Source organism: Pectinophora gossypiella, chromosome 13, assembly GCF_024362695.1.
Source record: "Pectinophora gossypiella chromosome 13, ilPecGoss1.1, whole genome shotgun sequence".
NCBI lineage: Eukaryota > Metazoa > Arthropoda > Insecta > Lepidoptera > Gelechiidae > Pectinophora > Pectinophora gossypiella.
This window is the reverse complement of record NC_065416.1, coordinates 9,978,658-9,994,218: the sequence shown is the minus strand read 5'-3', so window position 1 is coordinate 9,994,218 and position 15,561 is coordinate 9,978,658. Positions and strand designations below refer to the sequence as shown.

Genomic DNA, 15,561 nt, shown 5'->3' with positions numbered 1-15,561 from the left:
TTTGACAATGCAAATGGACGTGATACATGTCAGTTTAACAATGACAGTTGATAGAGACGACAAGCGGTTTTATAACGACCAATACGACATTGTCCTGCGGTTCACCGGCTTGATTCTCAAACAGGGGCCTGTTTAATAAAACTTACAATTGTAAATTACAAAGACAATTTGATGTACATTACGTAGCTAATATGAAACTGCAAAATATTCGTGATCACACACTCCGCAATGTACAGCAAATTGTCATTGTAATTTACAATTGTAAGTTTTATTAAACAGGCCCCAGGGAGCGCCGGTTCGAGCCCCGATACCGAACTTGCACCAATGAGTTATTAATATATCCTAAGTGCAGTTACCACTAACACAGTTGGCTCGACCATTATGACGGCAATGCAGCTCACCACATATCACGTTGGTCTAACAGAAAAGCTCAGTGAGGTGTGGGTACTTAGTTAATCTTGCGATGAATGTACCTCTGACTACCCCAATTGGGATATATAGCTGATCTTCAGGACGAAATTCGCCAGTTCGAGCCCCAATACCGAACTTGCACCAATGAGTTATTAATTTATCTTAAGTGCAGTTTCCACTAACACAGTTGGCTCGACCATTATGACGGCAATGCAGCTCACCACATATCACGTTGGTCTAACAGAAAAGCTCAGTGAGGTGTGGGTACTTAGTTAATCTTGCGATGAATGTACCTCTGACTACCCCAATTGGGATATACAGCTTATCATCAGGACGTAATTCGCCAGTTCGAGCCCCGATACCGAACTTGCACCAATGAGTTATTAATTTATCTTAAGTGCAGTTTTCATTAACACAATTGGCTCGACCATTATGATGGCGATACGGCTCACCACCTATCACGTTGGTCTAACAGAAAAGCTCAGTCAGGTGCGGGTACTTAGTTAATCAATTAATCAATAATTTTATTTATTTATTTATTTTTTTATTCATCACACACAAGTAATAAGTTTACAAAAGTTTGGAATAGCTTTGTATGATTGCCTCGAGTGTGTGATCCTTATTGCACAACGATATATGGACACAGGACATAAACTTACGAATAAAAATAAGCACAATAGGCGGCCTTATCTTTAATCTTGAGGAGCTCGGTGGCGCAGCGGTAAACGCGCTCGGTCTGCGATTGTTGAAGTTAAGTAACTTTCGCAAAGGCCGATCATAGGATGGGTGACCACAAAAAGAAAGTTTTCATCTCGAGCTTCTCCGTGCTTCGGAAGGCACGTTAAGCCGTTGGTCCCGGCTGCATTAGCAGTCGTTAATAACCATCAATCCGCACTGGGTCCGCGTGATGGTTTAAGGCCCGTTCTCCCCATAAATTCATAGGGAAGGCCCGTGCCCCAGCAGTGGGGAAGTTAATGGGCTTACGATGAATGTACCTCTGATTACTCCGATTGTGAATATTGTACAGCTTATCGTCAGGACGTAATCGTGGTCGTATCGGCTAATATAAATGAGCTGCCCAATTGTGGTAGTATCTGAGGTCAGGTATGTCGTGATCAATACAAAGCAAGACCTGTTTAATGTAATGTGATCACCTTCCGACTGTATGTTTTGTGAACAAGTGTCATGGCTGCATACATTGCTATCTACATGTATCTATTAGCGAAATCACTTCCGTTTCACTTTACATACATACATGTCATACATAAACAATTAGACAGTATGTATAGTAGAATGTTATAAGGCCATCGTCTGTCATACGTTCATTGAATCAACTATCTATACTATTCTCTAAGCTATATTGTATGAATATGTTCATATACAGGTTTTTTTTTTATTATTCGCCTTAATATTTCGACTCCACAAGGATAAATATTAATGGCCAGTCTTAATATAGGAACAGTACTTACATTAAAGACATTGTTTATAAAAATATTCACAATTTAATTGAATTTTATATTCCCTTGGAAGAGGCTGGCTGTTTTAAATAACCTAAGGGCTAAAATAAAAAGTAAAATAAAGAGTTATAGTACAATGAATAAATTTTATAGGTTTGCTTGAAACATAAAAGAGAAAGAATTTAAAGGGCGCCTCTCGCGTATAAATGTTGTTTAAGGGCCATTTAAAACTACGCACACTGTTCATAAATATCGTTGCGTGTTTTGAACTGAACGCCAATTATAAGTAAGTCATAGTGGACAGGTAAATACAAGTTTCAGATATTGATCAGAAATGAATTTAAACGCCGAAATCGCCAAATTAAGCAATTATAAATTGCTTTTGTTTTTTTTAATGATAAGGCGGTGTCGTTTAAAGCCGATTTACGTCCAATTCCAATTGAAAAAATCTATTAATACTTACATTTTTTTATATTATGCACATTGTTGAGAATGATTCATGTAGGTCATTACCAAGATAAATAAATTTGAAAAACAGAAATGAATATTACTCATGACGAAGATATTGTATTAATTATATTGTAGTTGTAATGTGCAAGCGATCACATTCACACCCAAACATAACTGCAGTTTATAAGTTACTCCATAGTTTCCCATCACAACACCATAAACGCTTTTTCATCAAGTTATTTATATTCTCTGGCACTTATTTGTTCACTTTTACATTCCATATAAGATCATCGGGCTATAATATTATCTTTTTATTTGGTAGTCGGCTTTCGAATTTGGTCGGCTATTATTTATTATTACGACTGTGCACATTGAATGCACAGTAAGATTGGCTGCTGCTGTTATAAAGGATCGCCGCCGATCGAAGAGCCTTTAAGTGACGACCAGTGGTCATTTGAGGCCAAGAATGGTCAATATTGGACGTAACAAGGACATCGTATTGATCATTATTGGGCTTAAATAACGAGTTGCTCGTCTGCGATTGCGGTAGGTAATATGATTAAGTACACTGAGCTACAATCATTTTGGCTACTCGTTTCTGAAATTGGTGATTTACATCACTTGTCACATTTCTGTCACAGGTTTTTTTTTCATTAAATACGAATTTAACTGAATATCAGCTAGCAGAGTCTTTTGTTTTTCATGAGTATTTGTGACTTAATAACAGCAAGGTTATACTTTTCTTCGAGTTGAGAGGAGGATTACCAACCTCATCAACCCTGGTGTCAGGGTTGCTATTGAGCCGCCAAAGGCCCCTGACATGACTCATGTAACGACTACTTACTTACATCAGTAAGTAGTAACCGGGACCAACGGCTTAATGTGCCTTCCGAAGCACGGATCATTTTACTTTCGGACAATCAGGTGATAAGCCTGTAATATCCTAACCAAACTAGCGATCACAAAGTAATTTTTGTGATATTTCCCCACCAGGATTCGAACCCGGGACCTCCGGATCGTGAGCATAACGCTTAACCACTGGACTACGGAGGCCGTTAAGATGATGGTGAAATGCAGTGATGAATATTGAATGACTTACCGACGGACCCCCAATCAGGGTATGCTCTGTTGTTGAACCAGCCATCGTATCGCTGTTTCTCGTAATACACTTCTGTAACAAACAATAATATAATTAATATTCAATAATGTTATGACTCTTTATGATATTATTTTGATGTCGAAATGGATGGCGGGTAAGAGTGTCTGAATATTTAAATATTTCTTTAAAAGAGAATCATTTTTATTTGTAGTTTTCACAGCGGGTCTATGACCTTTGATAACATTTATAGGTTAGGGAATTTCAAGGTCGCGAGATTAATTTAGCTTGATGTCTTGTCTACCAAACATACCTACTCTCTCTCTCTCTCTCTCTTTAATCTGTTACTAAGTCATAGTTGCTATGCCAATATTAAAACATAATTAAGTATAAGAAATACGGCACAAACCTTCACAAGCCTGGCATGAAACTTGTCATTATAGAGGTATTATTATATATTTTTTATTTAAACATAATGTTTGATATTATTTGTCAAATAAGATTGGCACTTGAATCAAGAACATAAATCTAGAATAAAAACAGTGTGAACAGAGACTATATATCATTTATGATCGACGTTTTGCTGTCAGTTACATATCATGACAAGTTGTCAATGTTTCTCTTGTTAAATATAAGTTATACACGCAAAGTTATGCTAGTAGTTGCCAACTGAATTTTATAAATGTTTATCTCAAATTACTTAAAAGCCAATAGTCTACATATATCGACTTTTAGGAACATGAACTAAATTATTTTAAAACCAGCAACATATGTCAGGTTTTTGTATCCGGTAGGTACCTTGACCAGTGAAGTCATTAAAGTTATTGTCAACTTCCTACTTAAATTAGAAACTACATATAAAAAAAAAGTTTTGTAAGGGTTTATTTGTAACAAAAAGAGGACGTAACTTCAGACCCAGAGTAATCCTGAAGAACATACGAAAGAATTATAATATTTTTTATTGTTTGTAGTTTCTCGAGACCACAAGTAGTAGCAAAAAGGTGTAGAGCTCATTTAGTTTAGTTTATCTATGACAAAAATTATAATTTCGATCACCGAATAGCATGGCTACACTTACGCCATCGATTGTTGCTGAGCGAGGGTTCCAACACCCTTAATGTCACTTCGCTATAGAACAAAGCGACTCGGCTATCAAAAGACATTTCTCATGCATTTGTTCGAATTTGAACAAACGAACGCCTATTTTCAATTGTTTATTAAGTACGTGTACTTAGTTGGGGTGGTTTGTAGCAAATAACTCTGGTAATGAACTAAGTAAATAATAAATAAATAAATAAGTGCCGCAATGTCTGACATAAACTTATTTTTCAATTTCCTTGGGCAGTGAGGTGGCGTGCGTGTATGAAGCGATTGATGAATGTGGAGGAAGCAAGAGAAGTGTGTCAGGATCGAAGTAAATGGAATTCTATAGTCTCTGCTTACCCCGGTGAGAAATAGGCGTAAGTTTATGTATGTATGTATGTATGTTGGGCAGTATAAAGACAAAATTTATAAATATTTATATCCTCCAGCATAATTTTCAATTTTTAGATTACTTATCTGTATAATGGCATTTGTATAATTTAGTTATCTACTTAAACGTTGCATTTCGTTGTCTTACAACGCAAATGTTGTGTGCACCTATGATTGGCTCATGTAACAGTCCAATTCCCGATTTAACTTTTATTTTATTTCATACTAGCTTTTGCCCGCGACTTCGTCCGCGTGGCGTGTTATATAAGAGAGAGATCTTTGTGTGTGTGGGAGTGCATACTTATGCAGTTTAGATTTTTTCATAAGTACAATTTTTTTTCCCAATAACTCCCATTTTTCAAAATACAGCCAAAAATAAACTTTATATTTACTAAGGTATGCATGCATGCTAGATTGAATCAATTGATTGAATTGATTTTTTATTAAATGATTGTTCATTGAGTTTTAATTTTAATACACACTTCCTCTCTTCCCTTCAACGTTGCTGTGCCCTACAGGGTCCATGTTTTAGTTCCTATGCCTATGTAACACCCCATTGTACTACATGGAATGCAATAAATAATTGAATTAAATTGAATTGAAAACATCTATCTTACGCGGTTTCAATTTTTTCATACAAATGTTTTTTTCCCACTAACTCCCGTTTCCGTGGGAATTTTGCAATATCCTGTTGCAACTAAGCTTTAAGTTAACTAAGGTACCTGCATGCCAAATTTCAAGCGGTTAACTTAAGCGGTTTAGATTTTTCATACAAAAAGATTTTCCCGCTAATTTCCGTTCCCGTGGGAATTCCGGAAATTCCTTTCTTAGTGCACCTCTACGGTACCTAAGCTATGTCCCTTCCAAATTTCAAATGCCTACGTTTAGCCGTTCAGGCTATGCGTTGATATGTCAGTCACTGAGTCAGTCAGTTTCTCCTTTTATTTAGATTTGATTTTTTCATACAAATGTTTTTTCCCGCTAACTACCGTTCCCGTGGGAATTTTGTAATATCCTGTTGCAACTTAGCTTTAAGTTTACTAAAGTACCTGCATGCCAAATTTCAAACGTCTAACTTGAGTGGTTTAGATTTTTCATACAAAAGGATTTTCCCGCTAATTCCCGTTCCCGTGGGAATTTCGGGAATTCCTTTCTTAGTGCACCTCTACGGTATCTAAGGTACCTGCGAGCCAAATTTCAAACATCTAACTTGAATGGTTTAGATTTTTCATACAAAAGGATTTTCCCGTTAATTCCCGTTCCCGTGGGAATTTCGGGAATTTCTTTCTTAATGCACCTCCACGGTACCTAAGGTACCTGCATGACAAATTTCAAACGTCTAACTTGAGTGGTTTAGATTTTTCATACAAAAGGATTTTCCCGCTAATTCCCGTTCCCGTGAGAATTTTGAGAATTCCTTTCTTAGTGCATCTCTACGGTACCTATGGTACCTGCATGCCAAATTTCAAACGTCTAACTTGAGTGGTTTAGATTTTTCATACAAAAGGATTTTCCCGCTAATTCCCGTTCCCGTAGGATTTTCGGGAATTCCTTTCTTAGTGCACCTCTACGGTATCTAAGGTACCTGCATGCCAAATTTCAAACGTCTAACTTGAGTGGTTTAGATTTTTCATACAAAAGAATTTCCCTTCACTACTCTGCTCCTATTGATTGTAGCGTGATGAAAAGTATACTATAACCTGTCCAGGAGTGTGAAGAATAATTGTACCAAGTTTCATTAAAATCCGTCCAGTAGTTTTTGTTTCTATAAGGAACATACAGACAGACAGACAGACAGACAGACAGACAGACAAAAATTTTACTGATTGCATTTTTGGCATCAGTATCGACCACTTATCACCCCCTGATAGTTATTTTGAAAAAATATTTAATGTACAGAATTGACCTCTCTACAGATTTATTATAAGTATAGATAATATATTAAGCTGTTGGTGTACCTTTTATAAATAAATATATAGACCAAGATAGGCCTAAAAAAATACAAATTGAGAAGAACATTTACAAGATTATCAGTCAACGCGAAGCATTTTTTTTTTCAAAGAATTGATAAGTGATCTCGGTATGTCGTCGTTAGAATTAATTAGTCGAGACACTGGCAGAACTGACTCGTGCATACAAATCCATCGTGTTTTTGCGGATCGCGTTCCAGATACGTGCAAGCACTCCGCCAAGTTTGATTTGCAGGTGGAAAAATGAGATCGTTTTGTAATTTTTGGTAAACTTTATTGTTAATACGAGAGCTCTGGGTAAACTCGCTATATCGTCGACACTTTCTTCACCTTATATGGTGTCACAAGAAAACCCATTTGAATTAAAAAAAAACAGCAAATATCTGGATTTAGGCGTTACAGAGTTACGGACCTTTCACTTTGCGCACTTCACATCGCTTATTACTATACTCTAAGTAACTACCGATGTGGTCATCATTCGATAATATAATTATTAGGTATGATCTGTAGATAAATTATCCTTCTGGGGACTAAAAAAAGCCACACGGAAGCGATTTATCTAAATAGTATATTTGCTTTTTCGAATCATACAAAGAAGCATGACATTTTGTCGTCAATAATAAGCTTCATAATAATGTTGTTCTTAAACTAATACTTATTAAATCAACCGGTCTGCAAACATAACTTGGTCGTTAGTTTAGATGGCCAGATCAGTACGTCGGATTGAGACCTTGCTCCAGCCGAGATGCATTGCTAATGAGCACCTCATTACGCACGCACGAGCTAGCTTACGAAGAGCAGCTGTCTCATTGTAGACGAATGGCGAGACGGCTGTTATCTATTCTATTGTACATACATACAAATAACCCGGGTTCCTATCGGGGGTGAGCAGAGTGCCGTGTCACAAGCCACCAATAAGATAAATCGAAGTCGTTCTTGATCCAAGATAGATGATAATAATGATGAAGGTTATGGTGATCTCATCAGATTCATGTAATAGGTAGATACTTTGACCGCCACTGTGACATAAATAGATAGTGAGAGAGAGTTTTCTCTTTCTTCTTCTATCGTGTGGGTTGTGAGGTGGATTACCAACCTCAGCAACCCTCGTGTCGGAGTTATTATTGAGCCGCCAAAGGCCCCTGACATGGCTCATGTAACAATTACTCACTTCCATCAGTAAGTAGAGAACGGGACTAACGGCTTAACGTGCCTTCCGAAGCACGGATCATCTTACTTTTGATCAGCCTGTGCTGTCCTAACCAAACTAGGGATCACAAAGTGATTTTTGTGATATGTCCTCACTGGGATTCGAACCCGGGACCTCCGGGTTATGAGCCCAACGTTCAACCACTAGACCACAAAGGCCGTTGGTTTTTCTTTTGATTTTTCAGAAGAGGAACTCTTTATTATATTCTTTAACGTACGCTGGACTTATCTTCTGCAGATATTTTGTTCTATACTGTATTAATCGCTTTCTCGCATGCAGTAGGACTGACTTAAACATAGTTTAAGTTATATCATGTTATATAAGGCGTTTATTGCCGTGTAAATTGTGTAAGGAATTTTATTGCCACGATCCTGATGTGGGCATCGAGTAGTGAAGATTATATTGCTTTGAAGTGGGAAGGAATGCAAGTATTATTTGTAGAGTGTGGGCTTTAGGTTGGAGATGTTTTAAGTACTGTAGTAGAATGTGGATGGAGTTCTTTAATGTAAAGTTACGCAGTTAATCTTAATAAAAGGTAGGTGGGTTGTTTATTTGACGGTTTCCGTTTATAACTTAATTGGAAAATAAATGAAAAATACATATTTGAACTCTACCTACCGCGTCGGTATTTATTCTTTGATAAATTGTAATTACTTACTTGAAATATTTACACTTTCGTGGGCTCTCGCCTATAAAACCTAAAGTATTTTCAGTTTTTTTTAACAGTAAAATAAAGCCTACAGAATGTCGATCTTTTTTCAAAAAAGAAAAAAGTAAAATAAATTCATTCGCTAGACTATTATCAGGTCAGGGGGGTTAAAACGCCACATCAAAGCAATACATAAAAAAAAAACAATATTGCTATTTGACATTTGTTTGCATTGCGCACTTTAGCATCACAAATAAGCATCGCCATATTATGTTACTTTTATATGCGCAAATGTCAAATAGCAAAATTGCTTTTTTTAGATGAATTGCTTCGATGTGGCCTTTTCAACCCCTCTGATCTGCTATTATCACTGTTTCAGAATAATGCAGCCCACGCTGCATCATCTATTATATCCGTAAGCACATTCGCACGTTTTGTCTTGTAAGAAGTTATTTTTCAATTCACTTTATGTTCTAGAACTAAATCTCAATCAGTGAACGTGTTTTTATAGTTAAAAGGTGTGTTCAATCTATTTTATAATAATTTATACATTATATCTTGAGTTACACAATTACATCGCTGCGTGTTCTATTTTAACTGCTTTTCAAACCGTAACATATATGTAAGAAGACATTTATTACTAGAGCACGAGTAAAATATTAAATAAGTATTTCTTAGTATTACTTAGCTGCAAAAATTATCGCTACGATATATTGATTAATTCAATACGACATTTACGTTCGTAATGCGCTATAAAATAAGAGTTGTTATTGCAAAAGTAGGTTACTTAGGTATTGGCCCTTCACTTGTCTCGGGTATCGATCGAAGACGATTATCGATGCGCTAGATTATATCCGATGGTATCTTAACTAAACTCACATTTTAATGTACTATAAATCACTTGATGTACTTTACTACTTTTGGGTTAATGATTTTGTTTGGAATTAATGTGTTTATTTGTAGGTTATAGACTAAATACCCCTGATGCCGGGCAGCAGCAGTATCAGTACTGGTTGGAGGCCGAATAAATGGATTCTGGTAGGGCTCTAGCTAGAACATCACCGAATTTGGTCGGTGTACTGCGGGAACGGAAGGCGATTGGGGCAACCACCGTTTTACACGCTCTATCAATGGAGTAATGAAAATGGAGGCGATTACTCCACCGACAAGAGCGCAGCTCTTACATAAAGAGGGGGAGGAAGTTAAATAAAATGTATGGTACTTATTACGTATAGAGCGATTAGGCTGTATACATTATAATAATGTTTTAACGTGGCTTTAACCAATTGAGGTGCATGGAAGCAACCAGAACTTGTAAACTTAATACTTAAAGTTACTGTGAGTGATTTGGTAGCCCGCATTGTAACCATTTGGTTATCATTGTTCCTGTTATCGGAAAATAGGTCTTCATGCGTTCTACAACAAGCATTTATGTACTAGGTATTCTTATTAGTAGCGCATATTTTTCATAAATGTGCAAGACTCATTTATACTTACTACACTTTAAAACGGAATGGTTAGAATGCGAGCAGGACAGATATACAGTGCATTGCTTAGTGCAAAAGAGACAAGAGATATGTCACTGTAATTATGCCAAGTTTTAAGGGGTACAGAGAATCTTACAGGTATACAAACATCTATCAGTAGGTATACAAAAAATATATTTAAAATTTAGCATAGCTCTTTTGTGGTATGCTTATCTTTGTAAGGCTAAGTATAATATTACTATGCGATTGTGCAATATTCAAGCAGGGTATTGACTTCAAGTCGCAAGGAACAAATGGCTCATAAATATAGCATAAACGGCTTCGCAGCCGTGTGAAAAAGACACATTGTCATAAATTAAGGCTTGCGAGGCAGACAAATCGCCGTCATAAACTTTGAAGGAGTGGAAAGCTTAAGTTGACTTGATATTATTATGAATGAGGTGTTATTGTGTGTCAGAGGTTTATAAAGCACTTGATAACTGTATTTCACGCTGCGTTTCATTGTTGACTTTATGAAAAGAATTTACTGAAGATTACTCATAAAAATCACTGTGATCCCTAGTTTGGTTAAGACATTATAGGCTGACCTGATTGTCTGAAAGTAAGATGATCCGTGCTTCGGAAGGAACGTTAAGCCGTTGGTCCCGGTTACTATTTACTGATATAAGTGAGAAATCGTTACATGAGCCATGTCAGGGGCCTTTGGCGGCTCAATCATAACCCTGACACCGATAAGAAGAAGACTCATTTTATGCTTTAAGTACCTACTCTTAATTCCTAAATGATAGCTATGTATATAAACGGAAACACGTTAAGATATAGGTACAGATCATGTATATGTAGAATACTTTATAATTTAACTTTTACGACTGCCTTACTTTAATTGCATATAAAAATAATATTAATCCTTTTCAAGACAGGTGCGCTGTAAAAAAACAAATAAATAGACTTGTATAACACAATTACAGCCTTAACATATTGTCGCATTATGCCTGATTAGGTGCTTAAAATAAACGGGCTGTATAAAGCTAATTCAAATAATAGATATAAGATAATTAACACTGTAATTATATGTCTATCTATAATATTTGTCTGAATAACTTGACAGCAGCGGAAGCAGTTGTCAAACATAATCCGATTGTGGTATTGATAATATAATGGTGCTAATTCCTGTAAATACCATCTAATTTTATTTTAAGTTATATCTGTCATTTTCTTATCCGCCGAAAAGGAAAGGGACGGGTAATCGACAAGCATAAAATTTATGGAACACACGTCAATTTTAAGCACAAATCTAAACCAACCGTCTAAAAATTTTACATCCGTCAATAACCCGACTCAGTTAAGTAGACAGCACGTCAAACGGCCTGCATACCAGCGACGTAGCTTTTGATTCGCCCGGGTTATTCATTCATTTACTCATTCTTCCTAAAATTAAGAGCTGTGAATCATCCGTCCCTTTCCTTTTCGACGGATATAACTTAAAATAAAATTAGGCGGTGTCTGCAGGAATCGGGGCCAATGTGTATGTAAACCTTAAATAATAATAATAAGGTATATTAGAAGAACTATGTATCAAATCGTCATGTGGCAACCCTGCATTTATTTTTACCGGTCGTAGCTTATTGCCACCGTGATAATTGTTTGATATCATTTTTGTATCTAATGTAAGTATCAGTTGTTTGAACTACAAACGTAAAAAAAATATTGTGAGAAATCTATACAGAATTATTTGTGTTGAAAATCTTAGGCCAGCCCTATAGGAAAGGAAAGAGAGAGTACCAGCAGTAGGATACTTTAGCCTAGTCAAGTAAGGGTCATGACGTGTCAAGATGGAATCCTTTCGGGTATATAAGGAAGCCTTCGCAACCCTAAGATTATGCGCTTAAGTTGTTATTTGCTACTAATATCATAAAGTCTAATTAGAGGATGCTCGTAAAAAATAAAAATATCAATGGCCTACTATAAGTAATTGCTTGAGAGCGGATACAGAACGGGCATAGTAACACCTGCGCGCACGCATGTCACATGACATGTATGTTTCATGAGCAATCAACGTTGCAATCGCTAATACATTTTTATAAAATAACCTCAGCATGACTTTGATACTCCCCAAGCATTACATGACATACATTTCATATTATCCACTTGTGGGAAAAATATTTTATTTACACACAATTAAATTGTTAAAGAGTAGCTCGTACACGCACGCCTTGCACTCGAAGGTAGCAGCTACAAAACACTTCTTTTTGCAGACTTAGGTACAAGTACATACACTGTAACTGATATTACCCTAAATCACGTTTTATTGATCAATTTATCGGACGTGCTACTGACAATTCTAATTCTTTTAACGGAATGTGAAATTCTCCACTATACCGTAGTTAGTAAGCTCTAAACTCCTCTAAGGTGGAGAGTTAGAGGACACGATTACACGAATGAAAGCCACTGAGGCTGCTTGTATTTATAAATAAAATCAACAAATACGTGTTACATCGTATTATGATTATAGCGTTTTCGCATAAAATTGGCTATACGAGCCATCACAGAGCACACCAGAGAGCAGACTTTCCAAGCTCTTTAATAACAACCGTCAATGAGTCCAGCAGCTGCTGTCGCTGTAGTCGAAATCGACTGTGAAGCATCATCATAATCATCATCATCATGATTATAGACAGTTATTAATAGTATATCAATAGTATTTCAAACCACTACACTTCTCAAGTTGATTATCGTACGTACTGACTCAAAACGCTTAAAGCCTTTTGAGTTTCACTTTTAGGAGTCGTTATAATTGCCGCTATTAAACCCGCACTAAAGGGGCATTGAGCCAAGCTCTTCATTAACCAAAAGGAGTGCGCATATAAATCACAGGCTGTTACATTTTCAAAGGTCAGCAATTGGTCTTCTATTCTACTAGGTCCGTTGCAAAAGGTCAATCTCATTCAATTTAGTCATTACAACATTGTACTTTATGATTGTAAGTTATTCTCGGATAAATGCGAAGTTTGTAGTTTTGTAATTCTAACATGCCATTGAAGTTGTCTTTTCAAATGAGTTTTTTAGAAGTATAAATAGTAATATTTTGTCTCTGTTGTGTCTGTGTATATGTCTTTCGTGATAAATTTCAAACCGTCTCTTCACAAAACTTGAATATCACTGAGAAATTCGGAGGACCCAAAAATTAACTGAACTAGAAAACCAATCTATTAATACTAATTAGTGTTTAAAATGAAACCAATCAGAATTCATCGAACCATAAGATCAACTTATACAATCAACAACCGCAATCACATTCCGAGATGCATATCGATTTTGTCATAGGGAAAATACTAATTGGGTGTGTCTCTATCGGCATGTGGGATCGAGATCGGAGATAGTGAAGAGAGAATGGAAAGGCAAAACAAGAGAAGCTGTCAGTAGCTCATTATTTGACAGCGAGTGGGCGTGACAGACGGGCGTGGAACATGCTGTAGGTGCTCCAGTTATGAAATATGAATTTAAAGTGTGGTCTCTGTTGACACATGGAAATGTCGTCCATGTTCGAAAGTAAGCGGTGATAGACATTCGTAGGTATATAGGCTGTGGAGCCCTCTTCGATATAGCTGCAAGTCATTGGGTAATGTCTTCGCTTTGTTAGCTTAGTAATTTATATTGTTATAATTAAAACACATAATAACGGGTTCTTCATCATCAGCCCATTAACGTCCCCACTGCTGGGGCACGGGCCTTCCCTATGGATGGATAGGGAGATCGTGTCTTAAACCATCACGCGGGCCCAGTGCGGATTGATGGTTATTAACGACTGCTAATGCAACCGGGACCAACGGCTTAACGTGCCTTTCGAAGCAAGGAGGTAAGCTCGAGGTAAAAACTTTTTTTTGTGGTCTCCCATCCTATGACCGGCCTTTGTGATAGTTGCTTAACTTCAACAATCGCAGACCGAGCGCGTTAACCGCTGCGCCACCGAGCTCCTCAACAATATAAATTATACATTATTTTAAGTTTACGCAGTTATTATCATAATTAGAACACAAAATAACGGGTTCTTACCGCGTTTAAATTATTAGTTTAAGTATATAAAGTATATTAGTTGCGTTGCGATCAAATCTACGGTTGAAAGTTCGCAAATATTTTACTCGAATTACTTATGTTCGAGAGACTATTGGTGATTCAATAAAAACGAAACCGATTGAGAGCCGGTAAAGATTTGATACCCACATGGCCCACCAAAATAAATATCTGTGGAAAAATAACCCTTATCTTGGAAGATCACAAACTTTTATTTATTTTAAGTAACGGTATAATGAAAGGTTTATGTTTCCTTTTGAAGTTATGGACGAACACTTTGTTTGTTATGCTTACCGATTTTTATTTTATTTTATTTGTATCAAAATTATCATACTTATTGTTATTTTTCGGGACTGTCATAAAAAACAATAACCACTATATTTGTGGTTTTCGCTGTAATACTTAATACTTTACCAAAAGCTGGCAATAATAGAAATTTGATACTTTTTAGAATTATTCAAATCGAATAAGTTCTTTCAGTAAATGTACTGGTTATTTTATTCGAAACATTTAATTTAATTCATATACTAATATGTTTCTGTAAAAAAAATATTATTCAAGTATTTTTCCGTGCTTCAATTTAAAGGAATGTTTGAACCTATTAGATTATTGTTCATACCTACACATTTTGATAAGAGTAGAAGAAGCGAAAGTTAAGTAGGTGTGTCAGGACATATGTATACATAAACTGCCTATATACGTCCCACTGCTGGGCACAGACCTCCTCTCAATCAACCGGAGAGGGTGTGGAGCATATTCCACCACGCTGCTCCACAGCGGGTTGGTGGAGGTGTAGCTAGTAGCTCGGGCCCAACGGCTTAGCGTGCCTTCCGAAGCACGGAATCATCTTACTTTTTCCGACAATCAGGTGATTTAAGCCTGCTCTCTTCTTCCTCCTCTTTATTTAAAAGCTGAGCTCTTGTCGGTAGAGTAATCGCCATTCCTCTCTTCTTCCCGCTAAATCCTTCACTTCCTGATACGATACGGCCTGCACTTTCTCTTTTATTTGTTTCATAAATATTCTCCTAGGTCTACCCCTTCCTCTCTTTCCTTAAATTTTTCCTTGTATGATGTTTTTATATACGAATCTAGCCTCGCTCTCTTCTTAACCTTATTTTAATCTTATGTAAGTACGTACGAGTATTTATTGCCTATTATTAACAGTAGTTAATAATAGGCATTAAAATCAAGATGTTCCGTTCACGAACAAAAACGAAGGTCCGGTATCGTCACTCCAATTACAATGGTGTTGTAACACAAGTTTTTGCATTAATAAAATACATACAA

General features: G+C 36.5%; 1 protein-coding gene across 2 annotated transcripts in view; it reads right to left on the bottom strand.

Annotated features, from left to right (window-relative positions):
* LOC126371855 (dual oxidase) overlaps positions 1-15,561 on the bottom strand; it is a 70,015-nt gene that overhangs the window by 30,970 nt on the left and 23,484 nt on the right. For both annotated transcript variants that reach the window (XM_050017240.1, XM_050017242.1), the window contains exon 3: positions 3,418-3,489. In XM_050017240.1, coding sequence (XP_049873197.1) covers positions 3,418-3,489 — 72 coding nt within the window. The remainder of the gene's footprint in view (positions 1-3,417; positions 3,490-15,561) is intronic.